Source organism: Malaclemys terrapin, chromosome 3 (assembly GCF_027887155.1).
Source record: "Malaclemys terrapin pileata isolate rMalTer1 chromosome 3, rMalTer1.hap1, whole genome shotgun sequence".
In the NCBI taxonomy this organism is placed as follows: Eukaryota; Metazoa; Chordata; order Testudines; family Emydidae; genus Malaclemys; species Malaclemys terrapin.
The window spans coordinates 85,295,688-85,321,947 of record NC_071507.1 but is presented as its reverse complement, the minus strand read 5'-3'; the positions used below and the strand labels follow the sequence as shown (position 1 = coordinate 85,321,947).

General features: G+C 39.0%; 1 protein-coding gene across 4 annotated transcripts in view; it reads right to left on the bottom strand.

The window, feature by feature from the left end:
• Nucleotides 1-5,653: 5,653 nt before the first annotated feature.
• LOC128833639 (uncharacterized) overlaps nucleotides 5,654-26,260 on the bottom strand; it is a 102,468-nt gene continuing 81,861 nt past the window's right edge. For all 4 annotated transcript variants that reach the window (XM_054021640.1, XM_054021639.1, XM_054021643.1 and 1 more), the window contains 5 exons: nucleotides 19,812-19,877; nucleotides 16,820-16,926; nucleotides 13,619-13,679; nucleotides 9,632-9,837; nucleotides 5,654-8,897 (listed from right to left, as the gene is read on the bottom strand). In XM_054021640.1, coding sequence (XP_053877615.1) covers nucleotides 8,747-8,897; nucleotides 9,632-9,837; nucleotides 13,619-13,679; nucleotides 16,820-16,926; nucleotides 19,812-19,877 — 591 coding nt within the window. In that variant the 3' untranslated portion in view covers nucleotides 5,654-8,746. The remainder of the gene's footprint in view (nucleotides 8,898-9,631; nucleotides 9,838-13,618; nucleotides 13,680-16,819; nucleotides 16,927-19,811; nucleotides 19,878-26,260) is intronic.

Sequence of the window (26,260 nt, the reverse complement as noted above, 5' to 3'; positions counted from 1 at the left end):
CAAATGTGGCAGTATGGCACAAGGAGGGAGACCTATTTAGGGTTTTATAAGTCATAACCAACAACAAACTATATCTGGAGACCAATGGACCACCAGTGCAGATTCCAGAGTACTGGTGTCATACGTCCCAGTGAAACTGTGCTCAGGAACCGGTTTGAGTGGCAGATGTTAGTCTGTATCAGCAAAAAGAACGAGGAGTACTTGTGGTACCTTAGAGACTAATAAATTTATTTGGACATACTGTATTCTGCACTAGCTTCAGTCTCCAAAAACTTTTAAATACGATCTGTGGTTTGAATGCTTTCAAAGTGACCAAAGCACTGCAGAACTCACTACAACTAGCAGTTTCTAGGTGTAGCTTAGCATTGGACTGGAATCTAGAGCTAGAAAAAATGTATTAGGTCATCTTATTATATCAAAATTGATATATTATACAACTGTTTTACAAGTTACTAGTGAATTGCAGGTAAGGATGAAAGTATTTTGTTAGCACTTGACTAAGCTAAGACTGTTATATGGGCTAAAAGCCCTCTTTAAGCACCATGCTGCCCTAATTCAGGTAGAATTTCCCTTGACTTTGCTGGGAATTTTCCCAGGGTAGGGCTTCCTGGATTACTCCTGAACAAGTTGCAGTTCTTATGAAAAGAATTTTTATTAATGTCTGCTGGTGTTCAGAGTTCACTAGAGATTCTCTGGAACGTATAAGGTCATAATGCAAGAATTCTCATACAACACCAGACTATTCTGACCTCTGTAACCTAGGGATGATGCCTTCTGGGGTATCTCTAGTTTCCGCTGCACTCTCTGGAGCATGGAATCAATTGATCTATAGGATAGTACATTATTAGGCTTTTATATTTGCTAATTTAGATTTGTTATATAAAAATTTGACTGAATTTTAGAACTGCTTGAAGAACCTAGTAGTAAAGGAAGGATGTCTCTTTCTCAAAAACAAAATGCCTTTCTTAGGAAAAGGTTTGATCATGCATTAAAGCCAAGCCTCTGTCTTGTCTTACCTTAACTAACTGATTTGTTTTCTTGTCTGAAAGGTTGTTTTGAACAGAGACTCCTCTACCCTATTATAGGGTGGTAGGCATGATTTCCTAGCAGTGTCATGAACATCTGTTGGGATATTTAGCTTACCTTTCCAAAACTTGGGAACTGATGACATCATTGTTACTTGTGCTTTCTTTTTTTAAACAGACGATAAATTCTCTTGTCCAGAACAACAACACATTAACAGGTTAGTATTATGCTACTGAGATTTTTTTTTTAAATCCGCATAGAGGAGACTACTTTTCTAAAAACTAGGAATTTCTTTAAAAGCTTTGGGTATGTCTATGCTGTAATTAAAGACTTGTGGCACCAAGTCTCAGAGCCACAGTCACTTGACTTAAGCTCAGGGTCGGGATGTCAGGCTGTAGGGCTAAAAGGAGCAGTGTAGACATTCAGGCTCAGGCTGACATCTGGCTTCTGAGATCCGGAGAGGGCTCAGGCTCAGGGTCCAGCCCAAGCCCAGAGGTCTACAGTGCTACTTTTAGCCCTGCAGCCTGAGGCTCTTGAGTCAACTGACGTAGGCTTTGTGTTGCAGGTCTTTTATTGCAGTGTAGATGTACCCTTTGTGAAACAATTTGAAATCATGCTTTGTCTCTACTTCCAGGTGTAAACACCTTTTAAAAGAGCTGCTAGGGAATTTATACCCCCAGCTATCTTTTCTTCACTTTTAAAAAAACAGGGGTTTTACAAAACCTAATTTTAATAGAAATGTGCTTGTGACTTCTGTCAGTAAACAGTTTTTGTTTGACATCAATGTTTAAATGTATGCATACAACCTAAACCCTGTGCCAATGGCTTTCCTTGCGGTTTGTGAGCTTTGTGATCCCGGAGTGTGTTTCTTGTGGTCCACGTGTCTTCTTCTGAATGGAAATGTTGCTGTTTTATACAATAGTGCTTTCCGGCAGCATTTGGCAATTCCTTCCTTTCGTTGTCCACTGCCAATGGGACTTCCACTGCTCCTGGCTCCACCAGTCAGCAGAAAGGTGTGCTTGGCTCCTGACTGCACAGCTAAGTAGCGCTATGGGACCGAAACTGTTGGCTAGGAGGAATGGAATAGGGTCAGTGAGAATGGACAATAGAAGAGCATGGGAGAGGGAAATCGGGGGCGGGGGAAAGAGGTTAGAAATTGTGAGAAGAACAAGAGAGTGAATAATGGAGATGGAGTGGGGAATAGAGAAGATGAGTTTTAGGACTGGATGTAAGTAGATGGAGAGGAAAACTTCGATGCAAGAGACTCAGTGGAAGAGATAACAAAGAAGGAAGAATAGAAGGCAGGAGTGAATGGAAGAGAGCAAGTAAAAGCATAGCTTTCAGGCTAAAGTAAACTATTATTCACATTCAGTTAGTTAACACCCCCTCAAGGGGGAGAATGCAACTGGACTGATAGATAATGTAATATTTTTTTCATATATGCAGAAGAGATATGGCTCTTGGCTGCATATCACAAAACAGACTAACTTTTTGCACTTAATTCATCTTGGACAAGAACAATTAATTTGAAAATTTTCAGTTTTAATAATCTAAGCTATTAGTGTTAGTTAATAAAAATTGTAACTTTACAATGTGCATTTAATTATGCATACTTTTAGCTGCACTCAACTACTGCTGTTTTTCTTGCTCTCTGTAAATGCTAGAACACTAAATGCTCTCACAGAAAAAGTAAATTGATCTAAAAATTAGAAATTCTAGTTTTGTGGCAAATTCAACTTGCAATGTGCATTTACAGTTCTTGATCTGTTACTTTAGTTCTTGGGTGGTACTAGAGGTTTAGTAGGGAAGGATTAATATTTAAATACCAAAGTCTACATTTTATTTTAATGTGTATGTAACTTTAGCGCCCTCGTGGCCAAGATGGAGTCTGCTCTGCAGGCAGCTCTGGCCAAGAGAAGGCACGTGCAGGAATGCAGCAGGAGAAATCCCTTCCACCCCAGGGGCACCTGTTCCAAACCCCCCAGAGTGAACACACGCCTACAGGAAAAGTACAGTGGATATAACAAGAGAAATATTTATTTACAGAGGGATGAGAGGAGAAAAACAAGGGTAAATAGAGGGGGAGCAGTAAGACAGGGCTGCATCCAAGCCAAGGCCCCACAGGCCCAGTGGTAGCATAGTCTGGAAGGGCAGACACTGAGCAATGTGTCTGCACACAGAATTCAGGAGTCCTGAGCAAAGTTCCAGTCCAGTGGTGAGTCTTGGGTGCTCCTGGTAGTCTTCGGTGCCAGTGAACTTTCCCCCAACGAACCCCTCTGGTGCCCTCTTCTGCTGCTCTCTGCAAAGCCACACAGAGAGACCACCTCCCCACTTAACTAGCTAGCAACCTCCCTCCTTGTTCCCCATGCAGAGTCAGAAGCCCCAGTACTCACAGCCCCCTGCAGCTGTAGGCAGCAGTGATACTGGGTCCAGCTCCAGCCTGTCCTTCTCGGCAATTCCTCCCTGGCCCAGTGCTCCTCCTGGCTCCTGTCCGTCTCAGGCCTCGGGCAGGTTCTCTGCTGCTTCACTTTTCCAGGGCCTGCAGGCTGCCTCTCTGTCTCCCTGGAGCTCCAGCGCTGCCCCCTGGAGTTTCCCTCCTTTTTTATTACTCTCCCCTTCCCCCTTAGGAAAAAGATTTAAAGGGCCATGCTCTCTAAACCCCAAAGGGGTTACATGTAATTATGTGGACTTGAATAAAAACTCTCCTTATGGGAACCTGATTCTGTTGTGGAAAATGGAAGTGAAGTTTCAAGTGTAGGTGACAACTTAAACCCCCTTTTCTAAGAAAAGTATATAAAATTACAAAAGTAATAGTAATCCTTACTGACACTTTTATAGTCATCTAATTCTTTCTACTAGGTTGCTTGCACTATACTGCAGCAAAGTATTAAGCATTTCTGCATAATCTGCATTACATTGCCCTATGTTAATGCAGACTGATACGTCAAAACAGGGCAACACATGAATAGTCCTCGTGGTACAACTCTTGGGCCTAACAATGGTTCACTTATTAGTAGCTAAGCATAAACATAAAGCATTGGTTTTTTTTTAAAAAGTCTAACCTTTGTTCTACATTTTAGCACAGTGACTCCTTTATGAACTAGTTTCTTTACTAATCTGTTTTGAAAACTTGCATGTATTAACAGCATTCTAAATGCTGACTCTTAGGGTTTTAGTGATTTGAAATATAGGGCTAAGAAAATAAATATATACTTTGTTTCCATAAAAAAAACTTCTCTTTTTTAGACATGAATAAAGGCTGGCAGATTTTCTTCACTGGACAGAGAGGAGATTTAAAGTAACTTGTTTCATACTCGTGCTTTTTTTTAAAGCAAAATATAGTATAAGTTGGAAATCAAATTAATTATCTTGAAGTGGAATCTTGCTAAACCATCACAGAAGTGTTTGTCACTGATTCAACTGGATTGAACATACTTTAGAACTGCAGGCCTGGTGATCAGCTATGGACAACAGCTTGGAGCTGAAAACATCCCATCAACTGTAGAGAAGATAGGCGTGATTTTAATATTGGACTTGAAGTGGCTTAATAACGAACACACCTTAAAGTAGTGGACTCACTGCAGCCTCATTTTTGCTATTTCTGAAAGTGTCTTATTACATGCTTCATTTTCTAACTCCTGTCGTGAGAGCTACTGGTTACATTTTTGTTTACATAAATGACTCGTTTTATTAAAATACTGTGGCTGTCAAGGTACTCACTTCTTCAAATTGAAACTTGCAATGGAGTTTTTACACAGCAGTGGGAATGCTTGATAGCTATGGAGATTACTGACCCTAACAGTTGTCTTCAGCATGTTTTCTTCTGTCCTTAGGATATTGTCTCTGATGGTAATGCACTATGAAGGAATATTTACTTATCAGGTGTGCAGTGGTGATTGTATCTATATACAATAACATCCAGCACCAACCCCATTCTTCCAACTTGTAAAGCCATGAAAAGTAATTCGTATTCATCCATGCATAAATTGCATGAAAGTTGGCCAGTTTGGTCGAGGGATGGATATATTAGCTAAACTTGTTCTAAGCATCACAGCTGTAAGAAGGGTAGGAAAACCAAAGATGATAGTCTGTCAATTTCACTGATATTACATTTCCTAAAGAATCAGATGAACCATCTTTATATGTTTTAAGTATGTGAAATTTTGATCAATTTAAAACATTGCCTTTAATATCTCACTCATGATGGATGATTTTCTATGGATGTTTCCCTCCTGTTCTCCTCTGATAACCTTCACAGGTGGGTAGATCTTTACTGCAGTAATTGGAAGCAGCAGAACTGGCAGTCAAAGAAGCAGGGGGACCTACTCATCAACTGACAGCCTCAACTTATTTTGCCTCCAAATAGTCTGATTGACACCTATGAGTTGCTTGGGCTCTTTCAGTGAAGAACCATTATTTCACTTTCTCGGTGTTTTTTCAAGTCTGCTCTCTCTCTTCTGCTGAGCTGGTCTCTCCCCTCACAGTGCTAAGTGTCCTCCTCTGCCACAAGAGCCAGTGCTGTGTTTGGTTTACAAAATGGCTGATGAGCCCACTTGTATGTGAAGTGCAAAGTCTCCCACAGCATGACACACAACAAGCTTGATCTATCCATTAAAAAACAAACATCTGAAATTGGGCACATTTAATTTTATAGTGAATGCTTAGAAGCTTACAATATAGATTTACAGGTAGATGTTTAGATTAAAGAACTATGAGGTAAGTGTATTTCTGACCAAATTCCCATAAGTAGCCTGTCTGCCTTCTTTGATTAAGTGAAAGCGTGTCTTGCATCTAAGTCATTGTTTATCTTAAACTAGACTTCTCTACTTTTTTTTAAATCTCCCTCCTTTGCTTTCATTGCTCAGCTTGCAAGAGCTCAATGAGAAATTGTTTATCATATCAGTATAACCTGCAACTACAAAAGCATCAACTAGTTCATTGGTGTATGTTCTAACAATTAATACTGTAGATCAGTTAAAGATTAGGAACTCAGCCAATTGTACAGTAAATTATCTATTTTCAGAAGACAAAGGATAAATGTGTTTTGAATCATTCCATAGTAGCACTGCTCTAGAGCCAAATCCTGCTCTAATTAAAGTGAATGACAACATTCAGATCAAGATTTTGGCCTGTAGAACGTTGAATTACATTCAGTACAGTGATTTCATAATATAGGTACATCACGGTATGTGTGGGATACAGCATTAAGATCTACATAAAGCTGCAATTTTATTGCTGTTGTGAGTTTGCATTTTAGTCATCCTTTTCCTCTTTAGAAAATGGATTAGTCTTTGTCCACATAATTAGTCCAGTAGGTAACTGTTGACTTAGCTTCCTAAAATTAAAAAAAAAATTAAGATCATATATGTATACATTTAACTGTAGTGAGGCATTGTACTACATACATCTATTAGTCTGAATAATCAATATTTGTGGTTGTAACAGCTAGTCAGACATGCTGTAATACTTTATTATAAATAAATGTTATAAAATGTCTATTTCTCTGTTGTCACCTTGCCTCATGGGAGTAGTGGTTTGGATTCCCATTTTCCCCCTAATAGGCTGAGCTTCCTTGCCAGAGTATATCTCCCAGCATACAATGTGGTCACCCCTCTGGCCAAATTGTGTGCCTTGAGAGTCACATCAATTGCATCATGAGTGATCCAGTCTGGCCAGGAAGAATGTGGAGATCAGACTCCCAAACTACAACTCCCATGAAGCAATGCAACACACTAAGGAAATGGAAATCATTACTCTAAATGAACCTTTTTTGGGGGTTCAGTTCAACTAACCAAAATGAAACATTTTTGGTTTGGGAATGTTGAAATGTTTCATTTTAATCCAAAATGAGAAGCTGTTTTGCCATTTCTAAACTGATTTTCTTTGGAATTTCCATTTTGCAAAAGAACTGATATTTCAATTTTTTTGTCCCAGTTTGGGATAAAAATGGTAAAGTATTGGAATTTCTCCCAGGACAAAAATTCTGAATTTTTGCTCAGCTCTACTTTTGATGCCGCCAAGTAGACCTATATTAGTGGCCTATATATGAGCAAAGGGATTTTTTAAAATGGGAGATTGTCAAAGCTAAAGCGGTAGGATTCACTTGAAAGTGGAAAATGCCCATAGAAGCCCATCCTCTCATTCTAATGTTTGGCAGAGATGTTTGTAAATTTAAGGTCAGAGTCCTGCAGTCTTTACTCACAACTCCTACTGAAGTCAGTTGCAGGGGAGGAGAGATTCCCTTTGTAAAAACTAGGCCCAATGTGACTATAGTGGGGATTGCCTTGCGATTTGCACATAAAACAAGATGAACAATCCCTCTTTCACAGTTTAAAGACTGGTTTTAGTCTCCAAATTTGCTATGATAGTTTTTCACAGGAGAATTTAGTTTTCCATTTAATTTTTTGGGACAAGAATTAATAACTCTTACATGGAACTTATTAAAATATTCTCTCTTCAAACTCTTCCACTGTTTTCCTCATAGTTCTGTGGTGGTTCTCCAACTTAAAAAAAAGTTCAGGTTTCTCATTTCACACAGCAACTCAGCTTTATGCTGACATTTACAGGAATGTGAAATATTAAAGTTATTGCAGTAATTTGTCACAGCCAAATGGTTTTGCCAAAGAAAACTGCTGGACACTGACCATATGTCATTCTCCACACTGTTATCGAGCTGGAGATGTATGAAAAAGTGTTTTGTATGGTGAGACAGAAGTGTGGAGGAGACATGGAGAAACATGAATGTTGGGGAGATAAACAGCCACATTATGGGAAGGAGGAAATACAGGAGAAGTATAAGGTAGGTGAGCACTAACACTTTTCTGTCCACTCCCCTTAATAAACAGCCCAACATGGGGCAACGCTGCTCTGAACCACTATCTGGGTGCTGCAGCCTGGTGCCTTGGCCAGCTGGCTTGTGAGAGAGTAACCAATAACCTTTTAGGCTTTCCACCAGGAGAACATCTATAGCTCTTCTCTGGCTCAGAGAGGTGTAATTCTCCAGCAATCTGCAACAGGTCCATCCAGTGGAGAGGGTAGGGAAGTGCTAGTAGTACTCCCTTGCTGCTTTCTGCCTGACATGGCTGTAATCTCCCCATGTTCCCTAACATCTTTTCTCCCTCTTCCCCAGCAGGCCCACTCCCTGCCTCATGCTCCATATGTCCTGCCTTGCCTTGCTCACCCCTACATCTTCCTTCTGATGCCTTGATAAACCCACCCCTAATTGCCCCAATATAGTCCCACTCACCCTGAAGGCTACTGGCCAGCAAAAGGATTGGTAGCAAGGGTCGTGCTCTAATGAACCTCTTAAAAGTGGAGAAGCTCTCCTGGGTGGTGAACCCCAGGAAAATTGCCAAACCCAGACTGTCTTTGTTGTGGCATGGTATGCTGAGCCTGTCAGCATAAATGGCTACAAGTTCAATCCTCCCCTCTGCCTGACTTCCCACCATTTCAAAGGATAAAGCTGTGGATGAATGATGCTCCTGTACAGCCGTTCAAGTGAAAAGAAGGATCCCCCCCAAATCTGTGAGTTTCTGCACGTATTTGTTGGTCACTTGGCCAAATTTCTGTCCTTCACTCTGACTTCACAGCTTCCACTGATCTCAAGGGGAGCCCCCTGTGCATTGAAGGGTAGAATTTGATGCTATAATAGCTCTGTTCTTGGAGTACTACAAGGAACTTTTAATCTATGGGGTTAAAAGTGTATGACAGCTCCTTCAAGCTATACAGCACTGACCTGATGGGGGACAAAAGAATAAATAAAAATACATGCCACAACTGGATTGTTCAGAACCACATCTTCCATGGTAAGAGGCACAGTGATCATTTCATGTGGGGCAAAGGCGCTGTTATTGTATTTCTGATCCTCCAAACTGTAAGACACATTCAAAACATCTTTAGAAAAGCTTACTAGAAATAGCCAATCTAAATAATTCTGCAGTGTATTTATTTGTATTATAGTGCTATGGTAGCAACATCATAACGATGGTTGAGATAGATTTTCTGTTCTAAAATTCCTATTTTTGCTTTTCATTTTCTCCTTTTGGGTAGAGAATATCCAATCTTTTCCCTCACACTCTCTCTCAACTTTTGGGTACATTTTAACTCCAGAATACATAACATGGATTTTATTTGCACATGATATATTTCTTACCAGTCAACTATTCTCAACAAGCACTCCTATAGTCAGATAAACTCGAAATCAGCTTGATTTAAAATTTCCAACTTGGCATGCATGGCACATAGTCCTGGATGAGGAGTATGTGCTTTGCTTGAAGAGATCTAGTTTCAATAGAACAAAATTATGGACATTTTAAAACATATCCTGAGTTTGCACAGCAGGTTTAATGTTAACTTCAGAAGCAAGCACCAGGGTGTGATGCTCTGAATATTCACTGGTGAGGATATTTGAAAGCTCACACCTACATGTATTTTAATGTGTGATTGCTCTTAAGAGCTGCAATGTTTCAAGTCAAATTTACAAAAGGAAGACGGGAATGGGGCCCTTATTATAGATCATATAACAAGTTTCTATTTCCAGTCTAAATTAAGGAGCATAGGCATAATGCACAGATTCAGGCAAATCATTTAGACCGAGCATACTCACATTTCAACAGCTCCTTTATTTTCATGTTGTTTCTCCTTTGAATTGTTTTTCATTTCTTTAAAAACGATGCGTGTTTTGGAGAAGCCCCTGTGACATTGCTCATGCTGTTTCCTGTCTAGCAAAATGGGAAATGTGCTTTCGTCTATCCCTCTTTCAGTGGAACTATTTCCAGGTTGTTTATGATGACTTGGAAACAAGAATTCCATCTTGGGAGAACAAAAGCACAAATATAGGTTATACAAAGCAGCCCAGCATTTTCAAAGCAGAACACTGCAAACTGTTCTTGTAAAAAAAACCAACCCAAATGATATTGAAAACAAGGCACCTGGCAACATAGTATGTTCAATTCAACCTCAAACTTGTGATTCATATTTGTTAGTTACTAGAACTATATGATCCTCTTCAGACCAATACCAGTTTTAGACTCTAAAGGAAAAGCTCTCCCAGCTCTTCTGTGACAGAATGCTACTTCAGCTGGTATCATGCCAGTAGGGTCATACTCAGACCTGATATCCAGTTGAAGTGCCTATAAAATCCAGACCATGATATAGCTCAGTGAACCATGCAAGAGACACCTTTGAAAGAAAAGTTAATGAAATTTCTTTTTCAATCCAGCATCATAAATACCTGAAATCAATGTAATATTAGGGACTGTTATCCAGTGTCAGATACAGCCTTCGTGGACTGTGCTGCCTTTTGGTATTTTCAATAAACCGGCATCTCCAGTCATTTAGAACAGAAGAGAAACGTATGTATTCCTTATTTCCTTTTAATTTGAAATAATGTTTCTTCTTTATGCTAATAATCTGTCACACATCAAATGGGAATTCAAGAGATTATTTTTAGCAGAATTAGATTGGTTTAGTCCCTCAAATTCTCCCGTCAATTTTCATATATTTCTATAGCTTTTATTATTAGAAAAAAAATCTAGTGCCTCCTTTTTATGGCATTTTACAAATATAGGGGCTACTGCTGAGTCCATTGAGTCAATGGGAATTTTACTTTTTACTTCAATGGAACCAGGACTAGACCCAGAGGGAAAAAAAAAATGTTTCTCTGCCTTGAAGAGCTTTTGCATTATTTTAGCCATAACACATAACTACAATGTTACTGTTTGAATTATTCATAGCAATAAGACCACCAAACCAGTTTCATGGGTGGGAGGGAGAGTTTTGATTAGCTCCTTGTGGAACCAGACATCTTTAGAATGTAGACCCCTCCTCCCTCTGGTTGCTCCGATGCCCACTGGCCAGCTAGGAGACAGGAGCCAATTATCTCCTTGCGCCCCACAGTCACTAATTTAAACCAGTGTCCAGGGTTTCTTGAGCCTGGTGCCCCATTTTTGCTGAACTCACCCTCCCTCTCCACAGTTATATAGGACCAGTGTTTTTAGGATGTCATGGCTGACCAATCACCTGGGTCAGGAAGGAATTTTTCCCATCAGGGCCAAATTGTAGGTGAGCGTGTGAGGTTTTTTTGCCTTCCTCATAGCCTCACAGAGACACAGTTAGGTTAAATAGGAATAGGACTTAACATTAGGAATTGTATGACTACTTAGTCCATTGCAACTTGTAGCTGGTGTCCAGTGCAGATAAAAGGCCAAAAGGGCCAGTACCCAGAAATAAGTGGGAATTTCACTTATGGTCTTCAGGCCTATGGGAGTCTTCACACAGCCAGGCCCCTCTTTGATACTTGTATCCTCTTCACAGGGAGGAGAGTGAGAGGATTCAGCAGAGCAGGCAGAATCCTATGGATAGGCAGTGCAGAGTCTAGCCTGTGATATGGGCTACATGATAGGAGCACTGTAAACCCCACATTGGATCCTCTTCTAAGCCTGGTACAGGAAGACAGGGCAGTAACACTGGGGAGGGGTGCTAGGTTTAGTAAAGTTGTGGCCTACTGCTTAAAATCCATCTCAATGTCTGTCCTCAGTCACCTGCATGTCCTGATCGATTCATCCAATGAATTCTAACATATGTATTGAAATAGATTATTCACTTATACATTTTATTATTTGAACAGCTCTATAGATAACTGAATAATAATTTTTATATGATTTATTCTAAACATTTTCCCCATTAATTGCTAAATTATTTACTAGTAAATAACTTTTCTCATTATATTACCAGTTGTAATTTTAGACAGACAGGCAGAGGAAACGGCTTATGGTGAACTACGATATAGACAAACTCCAGTTATAGTGAAGTAGAATGAAAGTTCCTAACAGTTTTTGTGCCATGCAACGTGCAAACTGCAATTCCCGCTACACTGAGCCTCTGCTAAGAGTAAAGGTTTTCTATTAAAAAAAATCAAAAACAAAAACCCAATTTCACTATAAGTGGGCTTCACTAATGACTCAAGATCTTAATACAAATTGGCAAGTGTAGGAAGGAGATGTTAAGAGAATTTTCACATACAAATTAAGCCCAAAACGTTAAGATTGCGGTGTTTAGAGTTAGAACCTAAAACCCATATTTAGGCAATTAAACAAGTGACATGATTTTCAAGGGTGCTCAGCCCCCACAGCTCCACTGAAAAACAGGTCACTTATTTAGCGATTTAAGACCCTAATCCTGCAAACACTGATGCATATTTGCAGTATCAGGGCGTAAATATGGATTTAGGAACCTAATGCTAAAACATCCAGGTCTAGAAAGATTGGTCCTACTTCTCTTTTTAAACACTTAAGAAAATAGCATTAACAGTAGAGTAATCTATGCAAGTAATGACCAAAAGCCCCAGAAAATGTTTTAGTGAAAACCATCTCTTACACACAATTGTATGCAACAACCTGGTTTTTTAATCTGTTCTGTGTGGAAAGTATGCTTCTAAAAGAATATATGCCTAGGGGAAGTCATACAATCTTTATTTTAGAATTTATATTTTACATTTATATTTTTCTACATCACTGCTCACATTCTCTTATGTTAGGTCCCACTTACATTGTGGGGACACAGGTCATGTTCTACACCCTTTTAAAGTTGTATAACTAAACTTGGAAGGTTGAGATTTTTGTCAGTAAACATAATTTTTACCATACACAGTCCCAAACACAAGAAAAAATATTTCCATCAATAATAATCAAAATGTACAGATGGGCAAAGTAAGAAAAATTCTGCTTGAAAACTTATGAGTTTGATTTAAGAATATTTACTCTGTATATTTTGACATGTGATGTTGACAATTTGTGTTTTACTAGTTATAAAAGCTTTAACTTTTTGAATCTCAATCTCTAGTGTCATTAAATAACCACTGTCTGACCGCCCTCATTGTCTGGCCCCTGTGTAATTTCCTGCAACTGTGAAAACTTAAAAACAATAAAAATCTAAAAAGGCTTAAAAATAAATATTGATATCTGTCAAAATTATAAACAAATAAAAATCAAATTCTGCCAAGCCTAGGTATAACCAAGTCCTCTGATAATGCCTTACTCTACTCCCCTGCTTTTAGCTAACATGTAATACTGCAGAAGGAGATTGAAAACAGGGGAGGAGAAAAATTGTGGCCCCACTAAAGTTGATGGGAATTTTGCCATTGACTTTAATGAAGTCAAGATTTCACCTGGGGTTTAGTTCTAAGATTATTTTAGCTGTTATGTAAGTAGGAAGCTAATAGGGCTGGACTGATTCAGGTATAATACACATAGGAATTGTGCAAACTTCTGTACATAGTTCTATCAACGACCCTCTGGCCTGAACCCTATATTTCAATCCTAGGCCTCTACAGAGACTATCAATTGTAACAAATTGTGTGGTGGTTTTGTAAGGTGAAAGGCCAGTGCACAAATCCACATACCTACCACTGATCTATCTGATATGCAGTCTGGACTGTGAAGAATACTGTAAAGCTTTAAAATACTGTAAAGCTAGGCTTGTAGCATTTGTAGCAACAGTCCAGAAAAGCGCTTTAGCTATTACTTTGCCTTGGTGAACTATTCATTAAAAAGCAGAAGGAATAGATGATAGCAATGACCATTTGACTACTAACCAGATCATGGACACTGTGCTCTTTTTCAGCAACTGCGAACTGGCCATTTTTCTCCAGCAGTCTGTTCCAGGTAGCACCAAACAGAGAAAAGCAAATTTAGAAGAAAGCAGTCAGGATCATCACTCTTTGAATACACAGCAGATGTTATCATAACTAGAGCTGAGCAAATATTTAATTTTTCAGACTGGTGGTCATGCTGAGGGATGGGGGGTAGGTGGGCGCTTTGGTTAATTTCAAATCAAAATTGAATTGTTTTTTCTCACCAAAATGAAAAACTGGAAAAAACAGATTCAGATAGATTTAACTTGAAATGAAACATCATTTTGAAGTGAACCATTTTGACTTTATTAAAAAAATTCCCTTCTTTTTATTCAGCTCTAACCACATACTGAATATGACCCGAATTAGCAGATAGATTTGGTCACTCCAAAACTACATTTTTTTAGCATATTTACCATTCTCTACATTTTTTTGCCAAGCTCTAATGATAACTCCTAAATGGTGCTCTTTGAGAGTCACCTCTGTCCATTCCCACTTACAGATATGGCATCTGACACTGACTGTGGAACCACCTTGAAAACCTGTGTCTGCTGGGAGGGCGCACACAAGATCTTGTGAGAAGATGATTGCCCTACTTTGTGATTGCCCTACTTTGAATGAAGGACTGCAACCACCTCAGATCCTTCTCCCTAACTACAGAGGCCTCATGTTATATAGAGCTCTGGGCAGAGGGGAAGGCAGATGGGTAGTGTGAATGCACAGACGTGACTCTTGGAGAACAACATTTTGCTGGTAAGTATCTTTTCTTTCTTGTTTGAGGCCCTCTGTGCATTCCCACTTATGGGAGATTAGCAAGTAGTGCCCCACCAGGTGGACTGTGGATGAGGAGTTCTTAGACAAATATGAACTGTAGCATTGCTCTCCCAAACTGGTCATTGACACGCAATGCTAAATCCAGGGAGTAGTGTAGTAATAACTGGGCCTGCACAATTACAGTAAATGTGTTCTTAACTGTAAATACTGTAAGAAAGTTTATTAGCTGTCACAAGAAGCTATAACAACAAATGTTGATGGAAAAATGTGCAAAAGCAAGAGACTGAAATAGTCCAGACACAAAGGACAACGGATATAAAACTCAAAGACTGTATTAAAATTCTGCCTGGTAAGTGTAAGACCAGAAATTAATGAACCAAAATTGGTGCGTTGGAAAGTATGCCTAGTGAGTGAACTAAATAATGAAGGAATGGACTATTCTGCCCATCACTACCTTTTTGGGGTCCTAAAAAAGAGACTGGGGGCTGAAAATTAGCAGAGGCTTCTAGAACGCTGGCTGGCTGGAAAAAGGGGAAGAAATGAGCTCCATCATAGTCACCCTTGCCATCTCCTGGGACCCTGGACCTTCTTCATCCTAATCCTGAGATGTCCTGACCAGACCAGGCCAGATGACATCTCCAGCTGTACTGGCTACGTCTGAATCCTGAATACCACCTGGCATGGGAGACTTTATTCTCTACCCCACCCATCCCTAGTATGTCCTTTTCCTTCCCCACCTTACTTCTTTTCTTTCCTATCCCTCAACTTTTATCTAATAAAAGTCTGGCTTAGCGGGCCAAGACTTCATATATTGCAATGCTGCTGTGAGCCTGTGACTAGAAAGAGGCAGTTAAATACAATGCTCTAAACAGTCACATGCTGGTACAAGTTTGTCAGGTCTCCGAGGGTATATCTACACTGCAATTAAAAATCTGCAGCTGGCCCATGCCAGCTGACTTGGGCTTGTGGAGCTCGGACTAAGGGACTGTTTAATGGCTGTGTAGACATTTGGGGTCAGGCTGGAACCTGGGCTCTAGGACCCTGCAAGGTGGGGTGAGGGGGTCCTAGAGCTCGGGCCCAAATGTCTACACTGCAATTAAATAGCCCCTTAGCCCAAACCCCGCGAGCCTGAAACAGCTGACATGGGCCAGCCACCGGTGTCTAAGTACAGTGTAGACCAGAATGGCTAATAAGACTATGTGCTGTGCCTGTGTTTTTCCAGCAGTGACAAATGAGAGTCGACATCAGAGACAAAAGCTGCATTTTCTATCTTTGCTGTTCTTTTTTCCTCTTTTGGAAACAGGACTGGACTTTAACAACAGCAGCAACAATGACAGCTCCAGCCCATCGCAACTAACTTCTTCTCTTTTCTGCAAAAGGAAAGTTTTTACCATCTTTGGTATCTTCTAAAAGACAGTTAGACTAAAGGGGTTTTTCTTCTAAAAAACCTCTCCAGCTAAAGGGAAAAGGAAGTGATGTTAAAAGCCTTACTTAATACTTTACATTTCAAATGCTTTAACTGTTTTTCCTTCTTTTTCTCTATCTTTAATCAAAGGTTAAAAAAAATCATGTGTTTGCCATGGTATCAAGGAGGCTAAGGACTCTGTAAACCAAACCTTAATATTGGACAGTGACTGGGTCGTTAATACCTTTAACTCTTTGGGCCCATTTATTCCATCTATATTAATACAACAGTAGTATCTGGTGAAGGTGTGCACTGAACTCCAAGTTGCAGCTTTGCGGATCTCCGCTAGGGGAACCTACGTAAGCCAACACCACTGACAGGTGGCACTCATAGAACAAGTCTTTAAACCAGGAAGTACTGTTTTCCTAGCTAAAATATAGCAATGTTCTATACATTTCCCACTCCAAAATAAGCATCTCTGTTTGGTAATGGGTTCTCCCTGGCATCTCTCCTGATATGCTACAAATAATCGATGAGACTTTCTAAAGGGCTTGGTCTTTTTCAGGAAAAGGCAAATTACCCTCTTTACATCCAGGGACCTGAACAGTAGAAGCTTAGGCATGGAGGGACTTTAGGCAACTATAGGGTTAGACAGCAGCTGGTTTTGAGGGTCTCAGTAGCATCTAGATGTGTGGGACTTATGCGGCTAAAATGGCAGTTGGGCACTTAAGTCTCCCTTGGAATCCCATCCTTAGTTTATCTGCCTTGGAAAGATGAAGGGCTCAGCCAACCCTCCTAGGATTTGTTCCAATGACTCCAAGGAGACTTGGTATTCAAACCTCATGTGTAGACCATTAAGTGACTTATGAACTATATCAGCTAACACAGCTGCGTGTTAAGAACAGAAAAATACAGCATATGAAAATGTTCCGACTTAACTTACACAAACATCTTCATACAGTTTGTTCATGACATTAACTGACCTCTTGGAAGATGTCATATTAAGAAGGGCGAGATGATACATATGATGCAAGTAAATCAGATGTCGTTCATGGTGGAAATGCTTCCTAGTCCTTTTGCAAGGTTTGCTCTGTAAATAAAAAAAAAAAATAGCATTTAACAACTTATACAAAGTACGAGTTTACTGAGCAGAAGGTTGAAAACTCAAAGCAACTTTTATATTCAGGAAGAATGAAAGACAATGATTACTTTTAGGTTTCTGTACTAACTAACTCTTACTTCCTGAAATATCTGTGCACTTGATTCATTTGAAAAAGTTGAGCTTTGCACTCAGTAGGTCCTATTACCAATACTGAAACAGTCTAATTTATTACAATGACATAACCCCAAAATAACAATACAGAAGTCAATTTACACCTCGTATGTCAGATCAGGATGAGCCCACTAAAGTTTAATTTTTAATTTAGTTTAATTTTTATTAAGGAAATGTAAGTTTTCATGTAACATACATTTTTAAAACCAATACTTTTAACATTCACAGTCACTTGCAACACACTTCCAGCTGCATTTAGCTTTCCCTAAACTTCTAGCTGTCTAGTGCACTGAAACGGCTTATCTAATAGGCAGTGCCTTCCTTTTATTTTGAGAAAGTCCATTCCTATCACTTTGTGGCTGGTCTGGTTACTCACAAGTCCCCCCACTAGTACGCTTCTCCCAGTTTGTATAGCATACAAATGCTTTCTACATTAATAACTACATCTGAATAACAATTTTTAGTTGTAATCATATTTTATCATTACATGGATCTCCTTTGGCTCATTTTTCTAATTTATTCATAAGTTTGGCCTTCTTTGTAAACTGAACAATTCTCAACACTCAGGGATTGAGTTAGCCGATAACACTTCCATAAATAAAATAAAATAGAGAAGTAGTTCTATTTTTAATACAAATTGTTTGGTTTCTGGAGCTTTGAGCTACTTAAGGGCCCAGTCCAAAGCCCATAAAGTGAACCGGGATCCTTCTACTCTCTACAATGGGCTTTCCATCAGACCCTACAGGCAGGATCAGTTTTTAATCAATGACTGAACTAAGTGGCCCACTATACAGTGCCTTCCACATTCTACCCTCTCTGCAACCCTAATAAAATCAATAGGCTTATATGAATGAAATGAAGACAGAACTTGTCCCAGTCTATACACTCAATGGACTGCTTAAGTATATTTTACAAAGTGTTCTCATTACTTGTACTGTACCCCCATCGTTGCATAGCCCTTGTATGTTTAAAAAAAAAATGGACAAAAAGTTATTTCGAATATATGCTCAAAACAGCAAATGAAGTTATATGCAACTTATCTACAGGGATAAGTTGTAAATACCAAATGGCTAGTGTATGTGTTTTACATTTTATTTAAGAAAAATTGACTTAATATACTATGTTCTCAATCCTCTAATGAGCTCTGCATGGACAGATGCCTGTGCTTCAATAATCTGCCTATGTGGCGCTCATTGGAGGGTCAGAGCCTTTTATTATTTATAATCTCTCTCTCTCTGCTATGCTATGCTATGCCCACCACCACAGTGGAACCATACATCCATCTAGCTGTTGATTCTAAGTTGCTTGTGACAGGAACTCTCTCTTTACTTGTTCTGTAAAGCATTATGTACATTTATGGTGCAATTTAAATAATCATTTATAAAGGTCCATATACTGCAACGACAACGTGTGTTACTTTACATTGATTTCAATGGGACTACTCATGCATAAAAGTTATACAGTAGAGAGCAAATACATCAATATCCATCTACTGAAATAAATTCCTCCACCCCGAAGGAAAATTATGATGGTAAAAAAAAGAGTCACCAAAAAATCCTTCCACATTTTGCTGACTACATTATTTTAACGAAAAGGGTGCTTCTTTGTCACTGACATTTCCTTTCCTTGTCTCATAGTTTTGCCTTTTAAGCCATGTAGACGGATACAGATGGACAGATAGGTGTTTTTGTTTTTTTAAAAAAAGCTTTTGTGGTGAGAGAGTCATTGTAACCAAGGTTTCATTGACATGAATGGTAAATAGGCAAGTTTACAGCAGGATTAAGCTAATTGATTAGAAAGTCTGATTGTGTCCCTGACGGGCTGGATATCCTGAAGTGAACTGCATGGACAGAGACACTGGATTTAAAAGAAAGTTAGAAGACAGAGTTGGCCTTGTCATTTTGGGGGTAGGGTAGTTGGGGGAGGAGGCTGGCTTGTGAAATAATTTTTCACTGACCACCTCCCAAGTGTGACAGAATCCCATCCACTTTTGGCACCCCACTATGCACAGGGCCAGCCAGCCTACAGACTTTGGAGAGGGGCAGCAAGATAAATCTTTGGGATACACCCCTGACATTGAAGGACTAGTATGAATGGCCTCAACTCCCACCAGAGTCAATCAAAATATTAAGGGTGCTTAACACCTTGGATTGTCAGGCCCAAAATGTTATATCGTGCCCAACCCATAATTCATAATTTGTATCAATAAACCCCACAGAGCTGCTCATTTGTTTTGAGTCCACATTTAATTTTTCAGGAACAAAAACTATGTCTACAGGGCAGCTCTGAATATCAGAAATGTTAAGTATTGGCGAGTTTCTGACAGAAAGTCAAAACCAGCTCGCCTGGCTTTGTAGTTCTCTAATCAGCCAAGTAAAGGTGACTTGTGAATTTCAGTGGCAGGAAGCAGTTTATAGTACAGTAACCTAGCTCATTGTCTGGGCTTCTTCTGCTCAGCTTCATTACTATTACCATGATAAAGACAAGTGTTTTTTCTACTTCCCTTTCTTCCCCTTCAAGTCTCTGCTTGCTCTTGACTCTTCTGAATTTCACTTTGATACTTCGACACCTTGGCTCCTCTCCCAGACAGAATAATTACAAGAGCTCAAATAAACTTTTTTCTTTCTTTCTTTCTTTCTTTTTTTTGGTGGGGAGGGTGGGTGATGCAGAGATGTTGTGAAGATTTGCTGAAGGAAACTCACCACCTCCTGAGTTCTGGATTGCTCTTCAGGCCTTTTCTGCAATTCAGAAAGCCAAGAAAGCAGCAGCTGTGGGAAATAATTCAACTCTCAGATTTAGCATGAAACAGAGATAACCAAAGTGGGGCCCACCAAATGTGGCCCATAGCTTCACTCATCTTACATCAACAAGACCTCAAGCTTCTGCCTCGAGAAGTTCAGAAGCTGATAGTAATTTAAAGTAGCGGCAGAAAAGCCACAGTCATGTGATCCAAAAGTTGGATAGAATATCCAACTCCGCTGCCTTGTTCAGGTCTCATTCAGCTGAAGAAAACGGACAGCTAAGATTTTAAATAAGCATTGTCTACTGCTGTGACTGCATTTCTGAAACAACTGTTAGCTTGCTCAAGTGGTGTGATCCAACATATCTGAGCAAAGCAGTTAAGAGACAGGCTGGGGATTTGAAATATCCAGCTTCAGGGCAAATATCCTGATTCCACCCATGTACATAGGTGGAGTAATTCCATTGACTTCACTGGTGAAACATAGATCAGAATCTGACCTCATGTACAGAAGCCTCTAACCAGTCCTATTTTAATTGAAATTATATAGAACGAAATAATTAGGCCAACTTGTACCTTTGCGAATAGCCATGCAGGCCCATGCACATAAATAAGGGGAATGGGTGTAAGTAACAGAAGAATTTGGCCCACTGGGAGCAGATAGAACATTATTAACATAAGGAAAAAAAACGAAGAGAATTGGTATTAATTTTTCAGTCTAACGGAATTTGTAACCTTCTTGACAGTGGTTAAACCATGACTTGATGGCAGGAAAGTGGGATTCTATTCCTGACTCTACCACTGATTCAGTTTGTGGCCCTGGGCAAGTCCCTTGACTTCTCTAAGCTTCAGTTTCCCCTCCTTTAAAAGGAGGAAAATAACACACATCTCCTGGGTACCAGAAGCTACATTTATTAGTGTGTTTATTAGATTTCCCGATAAAATACATTTATTTTTATCCACTTACAAACATGCTACTACTATAATTTAGCACTTTGTTTCCAAAGCAGTGCAGAAATATTAATGTCTTACTATTCAGTTGCCAATTTAAATAGCAAATCCATAAAGAAATATTAATAAAGGGAAAACCCCCTGTTTTATGGCTCTTTGAAAGGGCCGCATTCCTAAACAAGATAGCAGCACCTACCAGCCAGCTACGACATGGTTCAGTAATAATGCAAAGGCAAAACGCCACCTATGTCATCAACATAATTTCCTAGGGTGCCTGGACATTCTCTGGAAGTCTCCTATGCAAATACAACAGTGCTTAGCTTATGAGATCCAGAGATTCCAAGCTGCTAGGGCTGCAGACGTAAATACACCAGAGAATAATAAATGTATTCTAGCTCACATTATACTAAGGCATATCCCAGATTCAGACATCACTGTTCTCTTCCTGACATCAGAACAATGAACTGTGACTTCATCAGCAATGTTCGCTGCAGGTATTACAACAGTGGTAGAGAGAGATACACACACACACACACACACACACACACACACACACACACTCCTTTTCTTCAATACAAGGCAAAGGTAGCCAGCTGGTGGAGAAAAGTGAAAGAGCAACATAGCAGTAATTCAATCTTCAATCCATATTGAAATAGAAAACAATACACTGTGGAAATCCTGTGTTCTGGTGACCTCAAATCACCTTGATCCTAAGGACTCTAGAGACTAGCCTCAAGAGAAGCATTTCCTTGTATTTCCCTCTCAACAGCTATATTATTTACTAAGGATACTGCCACTTATTAGAAAATGAGATTACAGAAAATAGATCTTGTTACTTTTTCTTTTTAACCTGTTTTTCACCCTTATATTGCATCTTTTCTAGAGTCTTAGGACCTGATTCTCCTCTTACATTACTGTAGCTCTGCAGACGTCAACAGAATTACTCCTGACTTACAGTGCTGTGAGACTGCAACCAGGCCCTTACGTCTTGACATGTCATCAGGCTAAGACATCATGTTATATTATATGTAATGCACCTAAAACCATTATGACAGAGAAAAATATAGCTTCTTAGTAAAATATGCTACCTTATATTTCTCACTACCTGATCTAAGAAATGTAATACATTGTTCTAACAACACAACAAGCCCAGGAATTTTAAAGTTAATGTTATTTGTTCAGGGCCTTCCCCCATCCACAAAATTTGCAAGTGTTGCCATTTTTCATTTGAAGAGCTCCCAGAAGTCTTTGTGCCAAACTGTCAACTCACCGATATTCTGTCAGCTTCCTCATCAATTATGTCAGATTTCCAGAGAGAAAGAGAGAGAGAGATGCAGCCCTAAATGAAAGGTTTTAGCACTACACACGATTTCATATTATTTTATCATAGTCCTATCAGGATCCAATTTTTGCCAGCCATTGGCTGGGGAAAAGAAACCCGTTGACACATGTATAGATTCACAGATCCTGAAGGCCATGAATTTAGGAATGCTGGGGGAGTTTTTACCCACCAAGTATCTAGTAAAAATTGGTTCCTGATAGGACTATGATGATAAAATATTATGAATTTGTTTGCAGTACTTGATTTTTAAGGAACAAAATCAACACTCCTATATCTTTTCTCAGGGAGCTGTTTGGCCACAAGGTGTTTGTACACCTTTCAGTTAAATCAAAGGTCCAAAGCAGGGGGAAAATACAACAATAAGGAGCATCAAATGAACTTATGGTACTTCCTTGGAGGAGTCTGAGTTAATAAAGCATTGAATGGCTGACAGATAAAGAAAAAATATGTATATGAATTAGTGTAATAGACAATATAGATAATATCCTTCATTTGATAAATAAATGAAGTTTAACCAGAGATTATAAATGTGTGTTAAAATACTCCTTTTTTCCCCGTTTCTGAACTTCACATGTGAAACATTTAAACTAAAAATGATGCTATATGTACTAATTAAGTAAATTATTGTTGAGCTATATATATTTTTTTCTTTTCCTTTCAAGCTGTCCTTTTACCTTTTTTAAAAGTTTGTCTCCTGCACTTGTCTTTCATATGGGAACCCACTGAGCCAAATTCTGCTCCAGTTTATACTGGTGAAAATCTGGAATAGTTACACTGACTTCAATGGCCTTACACTAAAGTCTGATAAAACTTAAAACAAACCACATAGGGCAGAAACAAGTTCCATTGTTGCTGTTAAAAAATAAAAAGCAGAGTTGGTTTATTCTTAACTATAACTGTTGAAAGAGGAGTTGTTCTCATCTGTTGAGTATCTACATAAAGAAAGAATAGACATAACATTCTTTTAAATACTTAAGATAGTTATGGGTCTAATCCTGCAGTTCTTAATCAGGCAAAATATCCTTTGGCTTCAGTGGAAGTTTTACCTGAGTGACTAGTGTAGACCCTTGAATACAAAACAATATATTTATTGGTATAAATCACACATCAAGACACTAGTTGTTCTACTTTAAGGGTCTATTTTCAAGTACTGTAACTTCCCAACTAAATTACTCTGGCCTTGATTCAACTCCCATTGAAGTCATTATGTTTTCTTTCCATTAACTTAAATGGGAACTGAATTGGACCCTCTTTTGGTGGAACCTTCTCATGCTTGTTTTCACTCCAGCAGTGATTTTTTTTCTAAACTGGATTAAGAACTCATTCAGGGATTTCTGAAATATTAGAGCATGATATTTTATGTATTTATTTATTTTAAAAAAATCACTAGTTAGGGCATTAGATGCTTTCTTGGGCGGCTCTCACCTCAAATCAGTTTCTCTTTTTTAGAAATGTCAAACCTCCAGTTTGGAATACACCATGAAGATGAATGCCTTTGCCAGATTTATCAAAACAAACTCATCTGAAAATATATTGTGCGTGTCCCTTATTTTTAAGATGTGCCACCCTTGTTGCATATACAAGATGAATAAGCAGATATTTTGAGTTCCCCACCCTGAAAATAAATGGATGATTATTTTAACAAGTACATATTCAAGTAAGCACATGGATCATTTCAAATCAATGTTTGATAGAGTTCAATACAGTTAAAATAAACACACTCAATATGTTTGAGAGTCCCCTCAATCTGAGAGCTCACATTTGAAACAAACACACTCCTACACACAAAGGATCAGATTTTAAGACAGACCATTGACATCAATGTCGTTATTCCAATTTACACTGTTGTAATCAAAATTAGACTCTAGCCTCTAAATATACAACCAGTCGAACACAGGTTTTTAAATTTTTTCTTTATCCTTCTGTTAATTATAATTAAATGCAAAATAAAAACAAGACAAAACAAAACCACATACACTCCAAAGGCAGATTTGAATAAATTCAAAATTGTAGTTGCCACAGAAACTGTAATTTTCCCATGGTATCACCAAAGTATGCTCTCAGTTAAGCTAGTGCTAATCTAGAATAGCCACTGGAGCTACCCGGGAAATTCACGCATGTGACTAAGATTAGAATTTGCTGTAAGTTAACACCATATAAAGTAATCCAGAATTCTGCATATGCACAAGGGGGCTGAGTTATTGTTGCTGTGGGAACCGTAACTATGAATTTCCTGGCTTGCATGTGATTCAAATTTCAGCTTTAACGCTGCATTAATGTAGCTTTTCACACTTGACAGACACACACCATTTTTAGCTCCGAGATTCCCAAATGGAATACATTCTTTCCTTTAATACTCAAAGTTAAAAATTTTTAAAAAGGTTTTAAAAATAAAATGTGTATACACACACACTTCACATTTTAACTACAGTACATTGACTAGTTCCAAGCAATTCCCCACCCACCCTTTTTTTGTTTTGTTTTTTTACATTCAAGCTGGTGACCAATATCTCAATGTACCTGAGACAGCTAATTTAAAAAGGAAGTGGTCAAAGTCATGCTTTTTTTGTAAACTTCAAAGGTGATCCCTCTCCTTCCTCCTCTTTACATTTTACTGTCTGGCTTTCTGCCCATCCTGCAGCTGTTAGCTAAGCCTGTGTTTCATGGCGTCAAACCTGCCTCCTCACGGTCCATAAAGTTACAGCAGGGATCGTGATATGCAGGTGTGGAAAAGGGAGAAGTGCAGGATGAGCCTGTTAATGATTTTTCTGGCACCCCATGCTGAGTTGCTGAAGAAAGAGAGCAGCTTGCAGAAGAGTAACTCTTTGTTTGCGAAGGTGGTCTGGGCCATATTACTTCTCCCACAGCAAAGGTGTTGGGTTTTTTGCTTTAGGGGCTGTTTACAGAAATGATTCACCTTTTATACAGCTTTTAAAAAATGCTTTGAGGCTTTAATTAGACACAGGAATTCCATCACACCACTACGAAGACTTTTACTTTCCATTTAACCTCCCATTAGATGATTCAATGATCTTATTCAACGATAAGTCCACACAATTGAGGCTGATTATTTAACAGAAGAAGGAAGACACCATCAAAATCAACTGGTGATGGCTTATGTCACAAGCCTTAGTTGGAGTCCTAACACAAATTTATAATTTGTTAATGTAGATAGAGAATCCCAGTTTAAAAATGTTCATTTGCTGCTTTAAGATACAGCTAATAACTAAGACTCTGATTCAGGAATTCACCTAACTTTAAGCATATGCTTAAGTGCTTTCCTGAATAGCATCTAATAGATCTGCAGATTTACTGCAGAATAATTTAAATACATTTAAGTCAAGATTTTCAGAAATGGGTGCCTAAAATTAGTCTGCTAAAGGCAAAAATTTCAGAAGGGCCTCGGGGTATGTCTACACACCTATCTGAGGAATGATTGTAGCACAGGTAAACATGCCTGAGCTAGCACAGCCAAAAATAGACGCATAGAGGTGACAGCATGGGCTTCAACACAGGCTCGCAACACATGTATGTACCCAGAGTCCTCAGCATGCCGGTCAGTGTTGAAGCCCATGCCACTACATCTCCTGTGCTACTTAGGTATGTCTACCTGTGCTGCTACTTAGGTATGTCTACCCCTCAGACTGCAGAGTAGACATACCCAAGTGACTTAGGAGCCTAGGTGCCATTGAAAGCCAATGGGATGTAAGCTCAAATCACTTGAGTGTTTTTGAAAATTCTGGCCCAAAGGCTATATTTAGGTGCCTAAATAAATGGGAGCTTTGGACACACAGCACTTTTGAAACCTTTCAATCCAATTGTTTAGGTGCCTTAATAGCTCATATTAATAAATACAAAATAATTTAGTAAATAACTGTAGGCAAAGTTTGAGGGCTCATTGGAAGTTTAATGGGGGCTACTGGGATAAATAGACACAGAGAGCACTTCTCTCCTACTCAGCTGTCTGTATGTTGTCCGCTTAGATTGTAAGATTATCCAGGCAGGGAGCTGTCTACTTATAGGTCTAAAAAGTAACTTTTTAAATTTATATAGCTCCCAAAATTGTATGAAGTGAGAACAGCCTGCTTGGCACTGCACAAGGCACTAATAAAGACACA